At 39.0% G+C, this 22,110-nt stretch overlaps 2 protein-coding genes across 2 annotated transcripts; both read left to right on the plus strand.

The window, feature by feature from the left end:
- Nucleotides 1-552: 552 nt before the first annotated feature.
- u2af1 (U2 small nuclear RNA auxiliary factor 1) lies at nt 553-7,537 on the plus strand. Its single transcript, XM_083921196.1, has 8 exons — nt 553-625; nt 2,732-2,819; nt 3,395-3,461; nt 3,747-3,796; nt 5,062-5,160; nt 5,603-5,736; nt 6,997-7,089; nt 7,181-7,537. The coding sequence occupies exons 1-8, from the start codon at nt 582-584 to the stop codon at nt 7,338-7,340; spliced, it is 735 nt and encodes a 244-aa protein (XP_083777322.1). The 5' UTR covers nt 553-581; the 3' UTR covers nt 7,341-7,537.
- Nucleotides 7,538-11,287: 3,750 nt separating this feature from the next.
- On the plus strand, nt 11,288-21,778 carry cbsb (cystathionine beta-synthase b; the record flags this gene model as incomplete). The annotated part of the gene is made up of 14 exons (XM_083921064.1): nt 11,288-11,520; nt 12,498-12,604; nt 14,385-14,519; nt 16,139-16,218; nt 16,304-16,508; nt 17,418-17,509; nt 17,674-17,787; nt 17,901-17,985; nt 18,093-18,198; nt 19,530-19,607; nt 19,693-19,827; nt 20,698-20,806; nt 20,902-20,986; nt 21,630-21,778. 14 exons carry the CDS (start codon nt 11,288-11,290, stop codon nt 21,776-21,778), a joined length of 1,713 nt encoding a protein of 570 aa, XP_083777190.1.
- Between the last annotated feature and the right edge of the window lie 332 nt (nt 21,779-22,110).

Below are 22,110 nucleotides of genomic sequence, written 5' to 3' on the forward strand. Positions count from 1 at the left end.
CTGTCTGGTAACAGTGAGTGACATATAACAACAAAATTGACCTTATGAACCCGGCCACATGATGGCAGCTGATTGGGTGAATGTGCCTCATATCTATCCAAGCAGCGACATCATTTTTTAAATGTTTCTAAGGGCCCCAAGTTTTTCCCCCCAGTGTAGTAAATTAAAAAAATAAATAAAATAGTCTGGCCATTGCAGGCGCTCTGCACACCTGAAGCCCTTAGGCTGCAGCGTAGGACAGCCTGTGCATTGATCTGCCTCTAAATATGTAGCCATTCTATTATTATTATTATTACTTCCACCATTATAACTATATATTACTATTACTATTATTATTACATATTGTGTAACATGGATTAAATAAGATTTTGCTTCTTCCAATTCCTTTTCGGACATGTTTTGTTAATTTGTTTTTGTTCCTTTAGTTTTTACTGTATTATTTTTATTTTATTTCTGTGTACACGTTTGAAATAAAGCATTCGTTCATTCATTCATTCATATTTGTGGCGATTGTACATTTATTCTGAAGGGGGGTGAAACGGAAGTCGTAGTCGCTGCTTGTTGAACACACGCGAGCCAAGATGGCAGAGTACCTGGCGTCCATTTTTGGGACGGAGAAAGATAAGTAAGTACTTCACGTGTATTTAATTCATAGTTGGGCACATTTTTGTTAGTTTTTCCCACTGAGGCGCGTGTAGACCATCAACGCTTTTTACCGCGGCGTTTGTTTCTACCGCCGGTGACGTCACACCGGCTCCGACAACTAACAGCGAGGCTAATGCTAACAAGCTAATGCTAACGTTTGTGAATTACCGCGCTGCGACTCTGCAGCTCCTGAAACATCTGGGTGCCGAGCAGAAACCAGCATCGCAGCGAGTTACTGGGTCTGGATAAAAACTGAACCACGTTACGAATCAAACTTTAGTAAAAGTGAGAAAAAAAGTAGCTAACGCCGCCATCTACAGTAGCAGGCTAATGAGTTAGCTACTTTATCAAATCCATAGAGTCCTTTGTTACAGTTGGAAATACTCATTAAGAAAGCACCTCGCTCTGTTAATAAGTGAGTTAATTATTTAACATAAACCATTTAATATGATAGTGTTACTTATTGTTTAGGGAAGTAAATTCAAAGTGACGCCAATGAATGGGAGCCGTGTAGCTTCTAGCCCATACAAACTCACACATAGACACATCTTATTTCCCTCTGCCATCTCACTACTGAGGAGCTGATCTGTTGTACTGACTCTTAAATCTACCTCCTGCATTTAGTATTACCCTTTATTTAACCAGGAATATTTCCATTGGGATTTAAAATCTCTTTTCTAAGGGAGTCCTGGCCAAAACAGCAGCATAAACATACAAGTTTCACATTTAAATCAAAAGCAACACACAACTAAACATGATAAATCAACAAAATAAGAGACTGTACATGTGCAAATTGTATTAAAAAGAAAAAGGCTTAAAGTATGTGTTTCATATGTATAATTGTATTTAGGACCCTACTTCATATTACATATATGTATATATTCATAACTTACGCGCCTGACTAACTGGATTGTATATTCATCCCAATTTGTTTTTATTATTATTATTTATTTATTTATTACTTGTGTGTATTTAGTGTCAATATTGTATGTCTACCTGTCTGAGAGAGTGAACCCCTACCAAAGTCAAATTTCATGTGCATAGGAATATGTTTAACTTGTTTCTGCAAGCATTGTTTTTTTTTAAATTATTTCCTTAACTTTAACAACTAATTGAGAAGATGTTGCTTTATTAACCTTAGCGTATTTTCCATATTATAATCTGTTGTATTGATGTTAGTCAGCCCCTTCTACAAATTATGACCGTTAAGAATATCTTTAAAACATACATTTTTATTTGCTTGTCTCTCTAAAGTACTTTCTGTTTCTCTGAATCTCACTGTGACACAGACGGTGGTGAAAGTAATACTCAGAGCCTTTACTGAAGTAAAATTAGTAATATAACAGTGTAGAAATACTCTGTTATAAGTAAAAGTCTCGCATTTAAGATGTTAAGTAAAAGCAAAAAAGTAGCATCCAAATGTACTTAAAGTACAATAAGTAAAAATACTCATTATTCAGAATAGCTTGTTACAGTATATTATATTAATATTATTGAGATATTAATGTAAATATCACTTTAATGTTTCAGCTGATAAAGATGCAGTTGATTTTAATTACTTTTTATTCTGCCCTGTAGCTTAATCCAAGACCATTTATCTTATTTTATTTGATGATAATATTTTGTATCAATAATCTGAGTCTGTTAAGTAACTAGTAACTGAAGTTACCAAATAAATGTAGTGGAGTAAAAATACATTTTTCCTCTGAAATGGAGTGGAGTAGAAGTATAAAGTAGTCTCAAATGGAAATACTCAATTTAAGGGCAATTACCTCAAAATTGTACTTAATTACAGAGTTTGAGTAAATGTTATTGGTTACTTAACACCACTGGACACAGCACATTTTTAAGTTCAAGCCAACTCAAATAAAACTAAAATGAGATACTGAAAATCTGAAACAATGAATCAATTAAATGAATAGAGAGTTGACAGAAATTCAATAGTCAATGATTTTTCTAATCAATTTATTGATTTACTCCTTTTTCAAACTAAACATAGACGTGTGTTTATTTCCAAACATACTGACAGAATGTTTTTATGTCATTTACCATATCTCATCTTCATCGCTGTCTCGTTTTCCTACAGGGTCAACTGCTCTTTTTATTTTAAAATTGGTGCTTGCCGACATGGCGACCGCTGCTCCAGATTACACAATAAGCCAACATTCAGCCAGGTAAGCTATTCAATTTTATTTTATTTACAGTGCCAAATCATAACAAAAGTTATCTCAGGACACTTTACAGAGTAGGTGTAGACCACTCTATGACTTATTTATGATTTACAAAGACCTAACAATGGGTTTTTTTTCCCAATTTGGGGGCAGAGCATATCAACCACGTGATGTTTAGTTTCAGGGCATTACAAATATATAATTGAACGTACTAGCTATATGTTGCAGACAGGCATAGATGAGACTCTGGATCCCAGTTATCTTTCTAAAAATGAAGCACTGAAAACATTGGGCCTTTCCTGGTTCTACTCAGTCAGCATTCGCCTGTTATCACACATTACTGTCAACCGTAGAGGCGGTGGATCCTAAGATCCGGACCAGACAACGTCAGCATAGCGAAGAGTATTTCCAGTGTCTCTTTGATGCATTTGAAAGCAATCAAATCAAATGACTTGTACTTTACAACATACATTCTTTTAATTGTTGCTGTTTACAGTTTAATGTGCTATTGACATATTTTGTAATGAGTACCAATTAATCTAAACATCATCCCAATAATTAACATATTTGTGTTTCAGACAATTGCCCTCCTGAACATTTACAGGAACCCTCAGAACAGTGCCCAGTCTGCAGATGGCCTTACCTGTAAGTGTTTTTATACGCGGTGTATCTGTCTGTAGAGGTAATGCACATGTGCTGACTCTATATTGTCCTACAATGAAGTTGTAGTTTGAAGTTTCACAATGTGAAGTCAGACTTAACTTGGTGAAAGAAACAAAGCTGCTCCCTCTGTCATCTTCAATGAGAGGAGTTCAATACTTGAGGAGAAGGTTGTCACACCTGAGGCTCCTGATTAACACAGGATTTACTGCAGAAATGATGTTCGGTTGTTTTGGTTTTCTTGTTATCATTCCCTCTTATAACCACTAGGTGCCATCAGTGACATGGAGATGCAGGAGCACTATGATGAGTTTTTTGAGGTGAGTCCTGAATGTCTGCCTCAGACCATCAACACGCCGCTTTGTTGCTGGTACATTTTCTTAAACTTTTTTTTTTTTTGAGGAAATCCTTCAAGAATCATAACCAGATAAAGATTACAGTATGTGGTGCGCTTAGTACAGCAAAATTTCACCAATATTGTTTTGTGCTTACTTTTAGCCCCTGAGCTGTTGCTAGGCAACGTGTGGACAATCTAATAGTCTGTTACATAACCCCCTGTAAAACAGCTTGTTGTTGTTTTAACTCCTGGGTTGTTGTATGAATTAAACAAAGGATATGTAATAATAAGGGAGCTTTAGAGATGCCGCTAGTTGGATTTTGTTACCAGTTGACAGATGCACGTTAGTTGTTTTCCTCTGTTTTCAGTCTTTTTGTTAAGCTAACTTCTAACTTGAAAAAATTGACCCTACAGACCTGAGTGGTATCAATCAAGTAGGACTATGTGCTCATATCCAAACCAAAGAGGGCAGGTGCTGAGCGTAAAGTTAGCAGATCCGGAACTAAACACATAGAGCTCTTATGTCCACTTATTTATTACAGCTACAAGATATTTCGAGCATAACTGCTCTTTCTCGAATTAAAGCACAGTTCTGTGAAGTGTCACGAGAAGTTATCTGTGGGCACTCAGTAATAAAACACAAAGCATTTGATATTGATTTTGATTTTTGAAGCACAATTAAGAAATATAATGTACATTAGATTATAATCCTGGGGAGAGAGATTTACCTACTCTCTCTCTGAGGTACACGGTTGTCAGTAACTCTTTTATTCACGTTAAAACTCACACTTCTCTCACTAGATTGGTTGCTTAGGTGAAGTTCTGTCCTTAAGTAACCGACCTATAGTTTTAAAAATACATATGGGAAACTCCTCCTCACCTGTGGCCCAGTTACATATGCTCAGCTATACCCTACCTGTATAATTTAACATCCTTCTTATATGAATCTATGTCTTGCCCTTGCTTACTCTTTAACCATACCTCAGGTGAATGTTCTACTACACTACTTCATACCAACATCACAAAACCAAAGTCCAACACATGACCCATAATTGTAATCTAATGCCATGTAGGCGTAAGAAAGTAAATGTGTAAAGTTTAAACAATGAATCAAAAACTTGTTTTCACAAAGCAAGTAAACACTTTCCTCAGTGTTTCTTTAATGGACTCATCGGACTGTAACACAAGAATGCGACTGACTCAAATACATTAAACGCTAAACTTAATTTTCCTCTCTTGTCCTCACAGGAGGTCTTCACAGAGATGGAAGAAAAGTACGGAGAGGTGGAGGAGATGAACGTATGTGACAACCTCGGGGACCACCTAGTAGGGAATGTGTATGTGAAGGTGGGTGTCAGGTCCAAAAGCACTTCTGTTATCGCATGTTTTTTTTTAGTTTGGATCAAGAGCTGTGAATTTTTCTCCTCACCCACACTATGCTGGGTTCATACAAGGTCTTGAGTTGTAATTTTGTGTTTGCAAGGTTTGAAAATGGCTGGAATTTTGGATAAAGCACTAGAAAATCCTTGAAATTGTTTCTTTTTACAACAATTAGCTATAGAATAGGAATTTAATTGATTTTGTCATTACAATTATATTTTATATTATATTTTGGAATTACAAAACACAATTTTAGTTGTTTATAGCAAATACAATTACTTGGGACTTACCCTAAGTGTTAAAATAAAGTAAATCATATTTAATATGTATGTAAGGTGCTGGAAAAGCTTGAAAATGGACCTTGAAAAAGGCGTACAAACCCTGACTGTCTGTCTTCTGATGGTCCTAGTTCCGATACGAAGAGGACGCTGAGAAGGCCGTGATAGACCTGAATAACCGGTGGTTCAATGGACAGCCCATCCATGCTGAACTCTCTCCCGTCACAGACTTCAGAGAAGCCTGCTGTCGTCAATATGAAATGGGGTGAGTGCCGTGTGATAGGATAGAGCTTATGCAATAATAAAACGACAGGTTGTGGAAGGACACAGCTAACAGCCTGAAGATAAAATGTGTTTATTGACACACTCAAGCGCTCATACTTTAAGATTAATATGACTGTAGGAGGACATTCCCATATAGGTTTGAGTCAGAGCCCTTACTACTAAGAGTTGGGTGGTTCCTTGACAACCGGCCAAGACATATGTCCGTCCTCCAGAGAGCTGGGTCTTGACGTTCCTGCCTGTTATAGTGAAGTTTATTATTATTATTATTAAAGATAGTGAGACTTGTTGCTGCTCATGGAGGAATTGTTGGGTCTATGATAATCATAAATAAGTCATAGAGTGGTCTATACCTACTCTGTAAAGTGTCCTGAGATACATTGATTTGGCACTATAAATAAAATTGTATTGAATTGAATTCAGGGGGCCATTGTAGGAGCATAAATGCAGTTATTTTTGTTGATAGAATAATAGAAGTTAATTAGAAGAATAAGAATATTAACATCATATACAGTTTTATACATATGATTCGCTTGTAATGGGGCAGTATGTACATTTTATTTTATTTTGTAACATTTGTTGACTGATGTATTTTTGTTTTGTGAAGACTGCACCGTTTAATAAGTCACTTGCGAGTGTTTTGTAGGTAACGTGAATTTTGTGGTCAGTCAGGACAGGCGGGGAGTGGAGCCGTAAAGTTTCTTGAGCTCTCTCTTATTCGTGTATAGGACGTGATTCTATTTAATTTCATGACAATTTCTTCTTCTGCATTTTTCCTGCATTTTTTGAAGTAAATAATACAAGTTTACCAGCCGGTCTCCGTGGATTATTTGGATGTGAAAGAGAGGTACTAGCATCAGACTGATGCAGTCATAGTTCCATCCTTGTTTCTTCCCTTTATCTTCCTACTTGGGACAAGTGGATGAAGACACAACCTCTTTCATTTCTGAAAGACCAAACTCTGTTTCAACATCACTCCAGACTCTTTTGCTGCTGCCATTGTTTGTATTTCTGCTACGTTACATCACTTGGCTGAACCTGCGCCTCCACAAAAAGTCAGCGGTGCTCAATAACCAAGTTAAGGTGTCTACACGCAGCAGTGTTCCGGTTTCTTTTGGCGTACTCCAGGTTACATATTCAGGTTTCTCATAAACGGGATAAGTTGTTCACATGATTAAACTTGTATATATTCGCCTTTCTGTCTTCGTCTCTGCTCTAAATCCACGTCGCCTTCTCTCCACAGGGAATGCACTCGTGGAGGCTTCTGTAACTTCATGCATCTGAAGCCCATCTCGCGTGAACTGAGGAGAGAGCTCTATGGGCGTCGAAGGAAGGGGTACAAACATGTCCATTACCTTTTACATTCAGACATTGGATTAAACCTGCATGTGTAGCAATTCATTATCGCTTCTCTGTCACTTCCACAGCCGCCACAGGTCCCGGTCTCGATCGAGAGAGAGGCGATCTCGCTCCAGGGACAGAGGTCGTGGAGGTGGAGGCGGAGGGGGAGGTGGCGGAGGAGGAGGAGGTGGCCGTGACCACGAGAGACGTCGCTCCAGAGACAGAGAGCGTTCAGGACGATTCTGAACCACAAGCCATGACTACTTGTCCTCCCCTTCCCTGTATCCATCCCCAACTGTTTTTATAAGTTTGTACCCTTCCAGATCTACTCTAGGACTAGTTGAGAGGTACCTGATTTTGAAGCTGTGACAGCATTGATGGAGTTGTTTTTCTTGATTTCTGAAAATGACTTTCACCTCATTAAATTTAACATTTTTACTTAACGTGCCTGATTCATGAATCATACTCGTTACAAAGCATGCACAGTTGTCTTGTACGCTGCCCACACCTGACAGAATACAGCAAGAACTATTACTGTTCAACTTTTAAATTAACACCCCTGTTTACTTCAGGATACAGCTAACAAGTTGCCGTTCCTGGACTCCAACCTCGCAATCTCTAAAAACACAATGCAGCAAAAAGATAAGTTTCTGTTGGTCTTTTAAATAGCACCAGATATTTTTGTGAACACACAGCACCAGCCAGAGTAGGGTCAAACAAAGTCCTTAAAGGCACAGTTCACCTTCGAATCAAAAATAAGTGTTTTTCTTCTTCTCTGCAGTGCTATTTATCGATCTAAATGGTTTGGATGTGAGTTGCCCAGTGTGTCTCTGTCCAGAAATCATTTCCACTTTACTAAAAATAAGCCCCAGACCTGTTTGTGAGCAGTTTAATACTGGAAATCTTTTCTTTCTTTGTATTTCTTTCTCTTTCCTAATACTGCCAGCTAGCTAACGTTAAGCTAAGCCAAGGACGATGCCATTACCAAGCCGCTTCCCTCTGTGCGGTGATATGGTTGGCGAGTGTAATTTGGCAGTAAGAGAGTATTAATATATGAAGCTGCTCACACTTGCACTGAACAAACATGGATGGTCTCTGCAGCCACAGTTCTTACCTAACACACAGACCACGTTTGTTTAACGTTTTACACTTTGGTTTCATACTCTCAGAGCTTTACAACCGAAATGAGGTTTTCTCCCCGAGCTATGGTGATCAATACAGACTTATATACACTGATGCATGTGTAATCACTAAATAAAGAGATCATTTGTAATAATGGTATTTGCTGACTGTCCATTAGGACAGTTTCTGATAAAGGCCGTTTTCACTGAAGACATTTTGACATCTTACAGTTGAAAAAGATCCCAGTTGTAAATATGATATTTGCTGACTCTGTCCACATGAGGTGAGATGTGGACACAGTCAGCAAATACAAGGGCAGGTAAGGCCAGATAAAGTGCAATAAAATAGTAAATGAGCTTGTTATTGTTGAAGCTTAAATTGGAATGCGGTTTATACACATTACCTTTCTGCGTATGATGACCTTTTATGACACGTTTTCTCCTTATTTAAACCTGTTGTGAGTTTGCAAATTTGCTGATTCCTCCTTGTCCTCTTTGTATTTATGCTGGAGATTAAAATTAGAGAACAGATTATACATACTTGATTTATCCTGATGTTTTTTTTATCATTCAGAATTTGATAGAATATTTGTTTAGTTTATAAACCACTGCTGTACTAGCATGTTGTTTTTTTTAAATAACCAGGCTTCTTCAACAGAAACTCTTATTTTGTGAAAAAACAGCTAAATTAGAGAAGATTTAAACAATGTTTTCTTCGGGCTATAGGATTAAAAAATGAACAGGAAGTGTAGAGGCCACAGCTTTGAATGACTTCAGCACATCTGCGCCCACAGGACATCACTAGTTTCTCACACTGCTCTGGTTTGATCTTGGTCCGTTCTTCTTCAGTCTCTTCCACAGTTCAGTAACTGCAGTGTGTTTCTGAGACATGACTTTGATGCCAAGGTTTTTCCAGAGATTCTCTATGGGGTTCATTTTTTTGAATCCTATAGCACTCAGAGAACATTGTTTAAATCTTCTCTTCTGACAAAATGGTTACTGTTCTTTAATTTTACTTTTTTTTTCAACAAAATAAAGGTTTTTGTTGAAGTGCCCTGGTTATTTAAAAAAAAACATGGCAGTACAGCAGTACTTTAGCCACAGCTGCTATTATATCAAGTTCTGAACAATAAAAAAAAAACAGAATTACAGAATAAATCGAGTATTATTACTTTGTTCTCTAATTTCGACCTTTAGTGTATATTATACAGTAATGCTACTTGAAGGAACTACAAATCCCATGAATGATTTCATCTCCGTCACCTTTAGGGGAGGATGGATACAAAAGAAACCCACTTCCCCAAAGAACATACTTTCTTCATCACGTACAAAAACAAATAGCTCCCACTCACCTCAACAGTATATACGTATATGGTAATATAAAAACAGATGTTTACACTTAAATCAGTAATAATAATCCAGTTATTAATATAACTCCGACGGGGGCAGTCTGCTTTATGAGTACTTTTGGTTTTGATACTTTAAGTGCATTTTGTTAAAAGTAAAATTCTGAATGCAAGACATGTAATGGAGTATTTGACACTGTATTTTTGCTATCTTTACTTAGACAAAGTAGCTGAGAACATGTGACTGTGCTGATCAGTGGTCATCAGAGGGTGTGGGTGGGGTGAGTTGGGCCGTGGGACGAACAAAGGTTTTTGTAGTAAGGTGTTTGGTCTCGGCTGGCATTGACAAAGTCAGCTGCTGGTGTCTGGTCTGACAAAGAGGGTGAGTGCAAATCTTTTCAAATCTTTTGTTCCTGCGAGTACAAATTTACATTTCCTTGGGAAGTGTTCTCACAGATTAGAAAAGCATGCAAAATCAATCAAACTGAAAGGTTTTTGTTATTACACTGTATTTGGCTATATCTCAGTGAGCACATACAAATATCTGGTATCTATGAATTAATTTAGCAAATTAACATAAAAGTATCATCACAAACGGATTAATAAGATATTTGTTCACACAGTTTTGGATATGACGCTTGCCTGGCTGTCCAATCTGTTGAATAATGTTGAATAACATGAAAGCAACATTATTTATTATCATTATTCTTATCATTAATTATTCAGTCCATAAAATGTCAGATAAAAGTATGATATTTAAAGCCCACAATGATATTCTTAATATATTCACCTTTGAGTAGCTGAAACTGAATTTTCTATATATTTTTGGCCTAAAAATGATGAATATATTCGTAAAATAAACTAATTAATTAATCAATCGGCTATTGTTTCTGGTAAATGCCTTTTCCCCTGAAGATATTTTGACATGTTACAGGAGAGAAAATCATTTAAGCTGCTTCAGTTTCAGGGTCACGGTGTGCTGTTAAATAGAACAGAAACACTGGTAATGCTGCGTTTCCTACAGATCCAAATGTGTCCTGGTTTACCTCTTACCTACTGAAGTCTGTCAGCAGTAGCGCTGACATCTTTGTCTCCTGTTGAACACAGTCTGCGAACGTCTGCTCGTGAATCCAGGTGACTGCAATCTTTAAGACGACTGTAGATCCACTGTCGGAAGAATGTTCCTTTAGCAGCACTTTTCAGGGTTACGGCAGGACACCAAACAAACAAACCACAACTTCTTGATTATTTTCAGTGATAGTTTTCAAGCTATTATTAAATCATATTTTGGTCTTTATTGGTTTGTGAGTTTCTGAAGAACAAGCAAAATTAATAATAAAGAAAACCCTTGTCACCTACAAGTTAATTGAATGTAATTAAAGTGTTTTGTGATCGTTCAATGGTGCATTCAGGGCTTGAATGAATCTTTATAGTGTTATCTCAGGACAGTAAATGTCACCTTTGGCACCAGTGCTTGACTCACACTTCGTGGAAGTTTTCCAATCAGCACCAACACTGATGAGTGCTGATAAAATGAGCTTTTACGTTCTGCACACAGCAGGAAAAGCTCTAGATGTTAAGGCCCCAGATAGTTTTTAAAGGTTTTGTTCATGTTGCATCTGCGACGGTACCAACTGCTCCTTCTTCCCGCAGGTGAGCCATGCCCTTTGTTTCTGGATGTAAATGTTTGCTGGAAAGTGTTGTAATCTCAGCTTCCAGTGTGGATATGGATGGTGTAAGTGTCACCAATGGTCATACGTTATCTGCAAACGGAGAGCAGAACTGTCTTAAGGTTCAGGTTGAATCACACCACAAGAGTGAAGAAAACAATGCGGGTGAACTGGAGAACGGAGAAGCCACTGCTCGTCACTGGAACTGGATCCGTCCTGATTTGCCCAGCAGATGCACCTGGAGTCTGGGCGCACCTGTTTCAGAGTCACCTCATGGCCGCCCAGCACGGTGAGAGTCATGTTGATTAAAGCTCTGGAGATTAATCAGTGGTTATTGTTGAATTCATTAATGCTGGAAACAGGGTTACAGTTTTTTTTTTTAACGACAGCTGTGACAACTTTTCAACACACAATTGGCAAAACGTTTAATTTCATGCTCAAAGTCATAAACTAAACTCCAACACTGACTTTTAAAATACAATAATACACTAACACAATACACCACGTCTACCAAAACGATGCAAACATGTCTCAAAACACTAAGGCATGTTCTCTTCTAACAGGAACCTTTAAATAATCACAGCACGGTGTCTTAAAAACACTCACATCAGATGGACTCATAGAAAATGCATTAAATTATGTGTCAGGTCTGCCCTCAAACAACAGACAGTTTATTGTATTGATCATAGATTGTGTTTTGCACCAAAGTATATTTTGAAGCCTCTCTTCATTGTGGTTTTTTGGGTTTAGTAAATGCATGCATTTTGTTTCTTTTGCTGCAGAAATTCAATGCAAAAAACCAATGACCCTTCAATTTAATGAAGCAGTAAAATATCCCAATAGTATGAACACTGCATGTGACAGTTCATGCTTTGTAAGGGCAGCTGCAGTACATACTGAGAGTAAAAAGAAAAAGTTTGCACTCTGAAACTATAGCTTACAGTCTTCTTTGTCCTTGCCTTTATTCAGATTCAGATGTATTTAAAGCAGGTCAGTGCATATTAATAAACATTTACAATGTCAATATGCAAGATTATAGCCTGCAGCTATTTTCCATCTTTAGTCCCGGCTGGAGCCTGTTTCTCCTCACAGACAAAAACCTTGCTCACTATAGCCTTCATAGTGATTAAAGACCTCCACAGGGACCCTTTAATGTGAATTAGTTTCCCCCGTGAGACATGGCGAGAGCATGTTTCCACCAAACTGTCACTGGGTTACGGTGACCATGCAGCTGATGGTGTTTTTTTTCCTTCTCCTTCATTACAGCACCGAGCGCCCCCACATCCTCCCCAACATCCTCGGGAAAATTGGACACACACCTTTGGTTCGTTTGAACAAAATCCCAAAGGAGTTCGGACTCAAGTGTGATATTTGTGAGTAAAAGCTTTCGTGTTAGGGTCACATATTGCCAGCTAGAGATGTAAATGGGCAGGTCAATAAATAAATGAATAAATCAATAAATGCATAAGTAAATACAGTAAATAAATCAATAAATGCATAAATAAATAAAAAATACATAAATAAATGAATAAATAAATTCTGAAATAAACATATACATAAATAAATTCATACATAAATAAATGCATGGATATATACATACAATAATAAATAAAATAAAATAATAAATAAATGTTGAAATAAACATATACATAAATAAGTTCATACATAAATAAATGCATAAATATATACATACAATAATAAATGAAATAATAAATAAATAAATGCTTTATATTAATTTCTACATTTTTGTTCACCTACTTTTATTTACCTCTGTATTTCTGTGTCCATGTGTTAACGAGGTAGGACGTCCCATTTATTCATGCATTTATTTATTTATTCATTCATTTATTGAGACTCAAGTCATATTTCCCCACTTACAAAAAGGAGAAATACCTTTTCCTCCTCACAACAGCGTCGTTGTTCTCTCTCCTGAAAGTTGAGATGGTTCATTGCGGTCGGCTCTCTGGATGAAAGGGAAGCTCAGCAGCAGCAGATCAGAGAGAGAAGTACCTGAAAAACAGAAAGACTCAGAGCATGCAGACAAACATGTTAAACTGATACGTGCATGCAGAAGAGCTGCCATGCTTTTATCAAGGGGCTGTTTGTACGCCTGTGTCCCTGTTGGCTTCCTGCTGTAGAAGAGGAAGCTGCTGCTAAGAAGGGAACGTTGAGGTGTCACGTAGCTTGTGGCCTTTAGATGTTGCCAGCTGGCTGACCTGTTGTTCTTTTGGCTGAAAGAGTAAAGCACAGGAAACACTCAGGTGCTACAATAACAGCATTAACATTAATACAGCAGCAGACTAATATTTTCTATGTAAAGATATATAGTAGAGAATTTCATCACTCTCCCTCTGCGTGTAATCTGAGTTTCTCTGTTGTTTCTTGTGCGTCCGTGTCCTTTACCTGGCTGCAATCCCAGCCCACTTTATTCAAGTAGAGCACCTTAAAGTATTTATTTGATTTACGCACATTAACAACAAAACCTTACGTCAAACCAGCAAAATAATATGCATCTCTCGTAAAAGCAAACAATTCTTCCAGACTTAAAAAGTGTGTCTCTGTGACAGTACACGCAAACATCATTTGAAGAAGCACCGACTACGCACTGATTGTATAAAGGAAAAATGCATGCATGTAATAAACACAAATACCCATAGGTATAGTTGTTTTCTCTCAAAAAGGTTGAAACATTCCTCATAAAACAAAAGTGCAGTAGTTACTGGCCTCCGTTATCTTATGAGCCTATTATTTATGGTGCTCAAGCTCTGATTTGTGAGTGAACTTTGTATTGATTCTCCATTTTAGTCTGTTTTCTGTTTTATTTTTAATGTTTTTAATTTGTCTGTTGCTCTTTTATTATGTATCTGTTATTTTGTTATTATTGTTGTTATCCCCGGCATCTCCACCAAAACAATTTCCCCCTGGGATTATTAAAGTACTTCTGATTCTGATTTCTCCTTTTACGTGAAGCACTTTGTAACTTTGTTTGGTGCTATATCAATAAATATATTATTATTAATATTGTTCCCTTGTATTACTGTATCTCAATGACTGTGTGAAGGTGTGAGATAACATGTACAGCAGCACATTACACTCATAATGCATAATACAAAACAATAACTCTTTTTTTTTATGTGTGACTTTTTTACGTAGTGGCCAAGTGTGAGTTCTTCAATGCAGGAGGCAGCGTGAAAGACAGGATCGGCCTGCGGATGGTGGAGGACGCCGAGAGAGCCGGGATCCTCAAACCGGGAGACACGATTATCGAGCCCACCTCTGGAAACACAGGTACCAGGGAAAAAAGATGTAGAAGCAGGTTGTTGTCATGGCACCGTAGCAGAAAACTAAAACTGAACATGAACATGACTGCTTAAAGTGTAATTCCGGCACAAAATCATCCCATGGACTTTTTCGGCACTTACATACATCAAATAAGACATTGAGACAGGTTTTTCATGTATAAACTATTAGTGGAGAAATCCGCTAGAGTCGCTAACAGTCGGACGTGACTAACACTGATTAGCTCGGGGCAGTACGGTGAATTCAAATTCAAATTCCAAAAACTTTTTTTGTCCCCGGGGGGCAATTCAGAGCACACAGAGCAGCAAATAACGACAGTGCAACTATACAAAAACATTTGATCCTAACAACAAGAATAAAGTGTAAAAGAGGAATAAGTTTCAGGATGTTAGTGTGTTAGTACAGGTTAGATACAGAGAACATCGTCGGCATGAGATGTAGAAAGACATGCGTGTATCAGATGTAAGGCATTAAAACTTCTTTTTTAACCACTAATACTGCTCATGATAACATCAAACCTCTGCAGTAACATGAGAAGAGCCCCTACACAAAAAACGAAGCACCAATGGGCTCCTTCCTTTTGGATTGACTTTGTAATCGACTTGAATGGTCTTTACTATGAGAGGAGCTGGTACCGGGGCCAGTAGGTCAGTCTGTAAAACACTCTTTTAATAAACTCCAGGTTCACTAACTACGTTGTTGGTGCTTCGCTTTATGTGTAATGACTCTTCTCATGCTGCTGCAGAGGTTTGGAGTTATTTTGAGCAACATTAGAGGCTAAAAAAGACGTTTTAATAACTTCACCGTTCTGCCCCGAGCTAATCAGTGTTAGCCACGTCCGGCTGTTAGCGACTCTAGCGGATTTCTCTGTTAATAGTTCATATGTGTACATTTTGCATCTGAATTACACTTTAAAGGGGCAAAATTCACTTTTTCATTGCTTGTGACACGATATGTCTGTGATAGGCCAATATTGGGCCGATAATATTGGTTGACTGATGTTTCCGTCTGGCTCTAATCAACTAAGGAAAATAGTCAGAGCGGCGGCCATTTTTATGTGAACTGTTGCAAAGAAACTAATTTTAGCCAGCCGCTTGCTTGCTTTCATGCTGCATTGGTGACAGAAAATGAGCCGAACAGTGGGCTGGGTCGAACTGTCTGAAAGGTTCCTGCGTCTCACTCTGGAGAACGTCTCCAGAGCTGCGTCGGTCCTCTGTCCTCCCAGCGAACTGCCACAGACTTCACGGCCCCAGTGCGTGTGTTGTAACAAAAATCCCCATTTTGACATTCAGATTCAGCTCCCCTTCTTATGCATCAACATATATACAGTACAGCCCCCGTCTGAGTATTCCACCCATGGCTTTTGAACTATCTCTGCCAAGGTGCTTATTTTTCTAATAAGCCAATCAGAGCAGACTGGGCTTTTTCAGAAGGCGGGCTGAAAGAGCTCAGAGCTAAAATGAAGCGTTTCAGACAGAAAGTAAGCACAAGTAATTTGGCGCCAGCGGTAATAATAGAAAAATACATAAAAATAATGTGGTTTTTTTATATTAAAGCATGTAAAGATGAAAATGAGCTTTAAATCCTCTTCTTTTGTCTGCCTGCAGGTATCGGCATCGCTCTGGTAGCTGCAGTGAAAGGCTACCGCTGCATTATAACCATGCCTGAGAGGATGAGCATGGAGAAGGTCCGCAGCTCTTCTAATGATCATAACTAGCTCATCGTGAGACACTTGGCCAACTGAAATCTGCTCTTTCTGTGCGTGTTTTCAGGTGGATGTGTTGAGAGCTCTCGGGGCAGAAATAGTGCGCACGCCTTCTTCTGCAGCTTTTGATTCACCAGAGTCTCACATAGTCACGGCTTGGCGGCTAAAGAACGAGATCCCCAACTCGCACATCCTCGACCAGTATCGCAATGCCAGCAACCCTCTAGCTCACTACGATACCACAGCTGAGGAGATACTGGAGCAGTGTGATGGTTTGTTCTTTCTGCAAGACAAAATACATCTTAAGTAGAGTTAACGCAGCGTATCGTAGCTTAGTGATACTTAGTGACTGTGGCTCAGTGGTAGAGTGGGTCGTCCTACATTTGAGAGATTGGCGGTTCGATCCCCACCTCCCCTGGTCCACATGTCGAAGTGTCCTCGGGCAAGACACTGAACCCCGAATTGCTCCCTGTGCTGCGCATGGGTGTTTAAATGTGGTGTGAATGGTTAGATAAGTTGTTATGTAGAGGACCACCGCCATCTGTGTGAATGGGTGAATGTGACAAACACTGTGAAAGCGCCTTGAGTGGTCAGAAGACTAGAAAGGCGCTATATAAGTACAAATCCATTTACCATTTTCATGTACGTCTCACGCTTACAGTCTTTGCACCAGTATGGCCACTCAGGCGCAAGTCTGTTAGTTGTTCCAAAGCACAGAACTTCAACATTTGGTGAAGCAGCTCTTAGCTCTTACGCTCGGTGCTGCTGGAAAAATCTGCCTGACGTTCCAAGAGCAGTGGGTCATCCTTTAATCTCAAGGTTGGGTGTTTGATCCCCGGCTCCTCCTGTCTGCATCTCGTAGTGACTTTAAAGTGTAACTCCCACTGTATAATCTTGAGGGGAGGGGGTCGTTAACATTAAATTTGATAACATAGAGACGTCAGAAATACAAAATCGACTCTACCTCATCCTTGGACTGAACTGCACTAACCAGTGTGAAAGGTGCTACACAAATCAAATTTGAGTGATTGATTAATTAAAAATGTATTGGAATCTGTGTAGATTTATGGTAAACAAATAAAGAGCTGTCTTTCAGGCCCTCTCCAATAACTGTTAATATACTGTATATGTAATGGTTCTCCTTGGCAGATTAGAAAAGAAAATGCTGCGTTTCCTTTCAGGTAAATTGGACATGTTGGTGGCCGGGGCCGGTACAGGCGGGACACTCACTGGTGTTGCTCGGAAGTTGAAAGAGAGGTGCCCAAATATCAAGGCAAGATGCAAACCTTAATGTGACTTAGAACCTTATTGAATGTGTCTTATTTTGCCAAATGAATGGACATGATTAGAAAGAGATCTATGTGGAGAACATGTAAAGTTCAGATGAGGTATGCTGCAGTGTTTCCAGCTTTAACGCTGCTGTCTTGTTTGTCTCAGATCGTCGGCGTGGACCCTGAGGGATCCGTTCTGGTCGGATCAAAGGAGAACAAGACTTCTTTTGAAGTGGAGGGCATTGGATACGACTTTATCCCCACGGTGTTGGACAGATCTGTGAGTGTGTTTGTGCATGCGTACATTTGAATTTGTACATTTTGGTTTGTTCTGCACACAGAGCCTTAATCAGGTTTCATGTATGTTGGCCTCTCCTTTACAAATCCATGCAGCTTGTTGACTTATGGTATAAATCGAGTGACAAGGAGACGTTCACCATGTCACGTAAGCTGATCAGAGAGGAGGGTCTTCTGTGCGGTACGTTCATTGACCAAGTGATACCATTCAGGTTTTCTTGCCATTTTAAATTGTACTGCGAATGAGTTCCTTCTTACTATAATGTGTGAAATAATGTTTTACTGCAGGGGGCAGCTCAGGCTCGGCCATGGCAGCAGCAGTGAAGATGGCTCAGCAGCTTGAGGAGGGACAGCGCTGTGTGGTCATCCTGGCCGACTCTGTTCGTAATTACATGTAAGATTGACTAAACTCTTGGATTATGACTTAAAGTCCCATATTGTAACTATGTCTTTTTTTTTATTATTATAAAGCCGGCTGAGGTGCAGTATAAATACTGTGAAAGTATGAAAACTACCAGTCCACAGAGAAATGCACACAGCCTGTATTCAGAAACTGTGCCTTTAAACGAGCTTTCAGGACTTCTGTACTGTACTAGAAAGTGCCGCTACACTGATGTTACAGTCATTCCCCGTCTGCAATGACGGTGCAGAGAGAAGACCCAAATGCAGGATCAGAGCAGACTGGGCTTTTTCAGGAGGGGTCTTAAAGTGTAATTCTGGTGCAAATCATCCCGTGGTCTTTTTCGGCACTTACAAACATCAAATAAGCCACTGAGACAGTTTTTTTTTTGAGACAGTAGAGTCGCTAACAGCCGGACGTGGCTAACACTGATTAGCTCGGGGCATTACGGTGAAAGCATTAAAACGTATTTTTTAACCTCTAGTACTGCTCAAAATAACACCAAACCTCTGCAGTAGCATGATAAGGGTCTCTACACATAAAACAAAGCACCAACAACGTAGTTTGTGAACCCAGAGTTTATTAAAAGAGTGTTTTAAAGACTTACTTACTGGCCCCGGTACCAGCTCCTCTCATAGTAAAGTCCATTCAAGACGATTACCAAAGTTAATCCAAAAGGAAGGAGCTCATTGTTGCTTTGTTTTATGTGTAGAGACTCTTCTCATGCTACTGCAGAGGTTTGCTGTTATTTTGAGACCATGGGATGATTTTGCGCCGAAATTACACTTTAAAGAGACAGACGCTGAAATGGAGTATTTCAGACAGAGGGTGAATACAGGTATATTCAGACAGACAGTATGAGAAGAATTGTGTTTTTCTAATATTAAAGCATGTAAACATAGAAACCTCAAAACTGAAACGGAAACTGAAAATGACCATAATGTGGGACCTTTCATTTATTTTCCTATTTTCTTTTTTTTTTATGTATTCCCATGTTTTCTATCTGACTGGAGCCTCTTTGATCTAAACTCAATAAATAATTGTTCACAAAGAAACAAACAGAGGCATGATGAAACATACCCTGGTATTCTGAAGTGAGAGTCGAGGTTTAGATGAAATATTAGAGTCTACAGCCATCTAGTGGCTCTTTGAGGTTATACTTTTACAGTAGCTGGTAGCATACCAAAAGGGTGAGCTTGATAGATCCCCTGAACTCACAAAGCACACTTTAAATCTCTCGTCTGACCTAAACCTACTAATGTGTTAGAAACCAGAGTAACCTCTCACTTGTTTTATTATCCATTCACACTCGTTGCTGCCTCCAGGTCGAAGTTCCTGAGTGACAAGTGGATGTGTGAGAAGGGCTTCCTCAGCCCGGAGGAGCCCCTGGACCTCAAACCCTGGTGAGGGAGTCAGCCGTGAGGGTTTAACAGGGCTACTAGTGTGTGAAGCGTACATTAGTAATGTGTCTCCCCCTCTGTCTTTAAGGTGGTGGAACATGACGGTCCAGTGTCTAAAGCTGTCAGCCCCCTTCACTGTGTCTCCGTCCGTGTCCTGCCAGAACGCCATCAGCATCCTGAAGGAGAAAGCGTTCGACCAGGCCCCCGTTGTGGACGAGTCAGGGTATATCTCCTCGACAAATCATATTTAGATTACCAGGCGACATCTTCAGCATCAAACTGACCCAGACTGTGACGCAAACACAGAAATGTATTTATGTTTTATTCAGCTCGACAGATGTTGCTGTTATTTTATTTTATCTCATGGTCCAACAGAAGAAGAAGTTAGGGACCGTCTCAAAAGTGCATTTTTGTTAGTGTTAGTGTGTTTTTTCTTACATAGACGCTTCAGACCTGTTTTATTCTGCTGGATCTCCTCTTGCTGATCCAATGAACAATTGTAACCTGTCTTTTGTCAACAGCTTTCTCATTTTCACAGAGAATTCAGACTAATTATATTCTCATCTGCTCCTCCTCTTGTTATTTACACAACCCTACAGTTTTGAAAGACAGATAATGATGATAATGATTACCACCGTGAAAACCTTCAGGTCTACGGCCACTATTCTATTATTTACTATTTCTATCATTCAAGTCATGTGGATTTTATTTATAAGGTCTAATCTCACAAATCACTACTTTTCCTCCAGGGCTTTAAATGAACAGTTACACAACTTTATTTTAGACGTGAGGTTCAAATGCGAATCTTGCATTAGTTGAATTATTGTTATTCTGCATATTTTGATACTACTACTATTACTGATAGTTTAAATAATAAGCTTTACTTGTGTTAAAGTGTTAAACAGAAGAAAATAAAACCAGACAAGAGAGAACAAATAAGAATAAGGCCAAAAAACATGGAATATTATAGGATTTAATGCAGAACATAAAGCAGACTTGTGTGTGCCATGTCCATGCTGAATACTCCACGCAGATATTTTAGCTTCCTTATGCATGTCAGGTGATGGGGTATCTGTTGTGTGTGTTTCCACAGAGTGATCCATGGGATGGTGACTGTGGGGACCATTCTGTCCTCCGTGTCGACCGGGAAGGTTAAACCTTCAGATGCTGTCAGCAAAGTCCTCTGCAAGCGGTTCAAACAGGTCTGTCAAGAGAAACACACCTGCATACACACGTTACATACGTTCAAAGATAACATGTTTACATGATGGTCTAATCTTCCAACACTTACTCCCAGGTGCAGCTGGCAGACCACCTGGGGAAGCTGTCCCACATCTTCGAAACAGACCACTTCGCTCTGGTGTTGCATGACCACACTCAGAGTAAGACACTTTCATTTTTATACAGCATTTTCTTTGGCATTTTGCATTTGTTTCGTTGAAGGGTAATAGATAAGTGTCAGGAGAAATTATATACAGCAAACGTCCCCAACTTAAGAGAAGAAGCTGTATGAGACCATTAGTTTTATATTGTTTTGTCCATTTTTGTTGCTGTTTCCAGTCTTTATGCCGAGCTAACAGGATGTACTTAATGGACACGTATGATAGTATCGATAGTTTCCACCACAACGCCAGTTAGAAGAATTACTTTATTAATCCTGCAAGGGATTTCACTCTGTTATTATTATACATGTTACACACACAGACCTGAAATACAAACATGCACACATGCACAACCAGGACCTATATACATGCAATTAATGGAGAGATGTCAGAGCAAAGGGGGCTGCCAGTGGAGCGGCACCCCGAGCAGTTTGGGGTTTGGTGCCTTGCAGTGCCCAGGAGATGAACTGGCATCTCACCAGCCATAGGAAATTTCCCAAAGTGTTGAACTTTAGCTTGAAGCAAAGGGGAAGATGTGGCAGATTTCCCGGTTTCCTCACATATAACAAATGAACAACAGCAGTTTTTGAAATGTGAGATGTACTGCGTTTAGGGAGTAATGTCAGCTACCGTCTCCCTCCAGATGAAGCTGATGGTTCAACCTGTCAGAGGCCGGTGGTGTTTGGCCTCGTGACACCGATCGACCTCCTCAACTACATCACCGCCACAGACGAGAGGCAGGATCGCTCGTCGTCTGGATGCTCGCTGTCAGACACATCGCCTCGCCCGTGAAAATGTTTTATTTCTTTTTCTTAACGTCTGGGAGTTTAGCTAAATGTTAAAACAAAAGTCCACACTGAAAAACTAACTTTTTGATATAGTAAAATGTATTAAATTAATCTAAGTAATATATACATAGTAAAATTAAAATTCAGTGGGAACTAGAATATCTTAAGTAAACATTTATGATATTTACAGGTTTTATTCATGAAATAAATTCACTGAACAGGAAGAGTACATTTTATTATATATTTACAAATACAGTTTAAATCATTTATAGTCACGGCAATTAACTTTAAAACACTAATTATAATTTTACTCTTGAATTGTTTTTTTTTATCACA

The sequence above is a fragment of the Echiichthys vipera genome (genome assembly GCF_963691815.1).
Source record: "Echiichthys vipera genome assembly, chromosome: 10".
NCBI lineage: Eukaryota > Metazoa > Chordata > Actinopteri > Perciformes > Trachinidae > Echiichthys > Echiichthys vipera.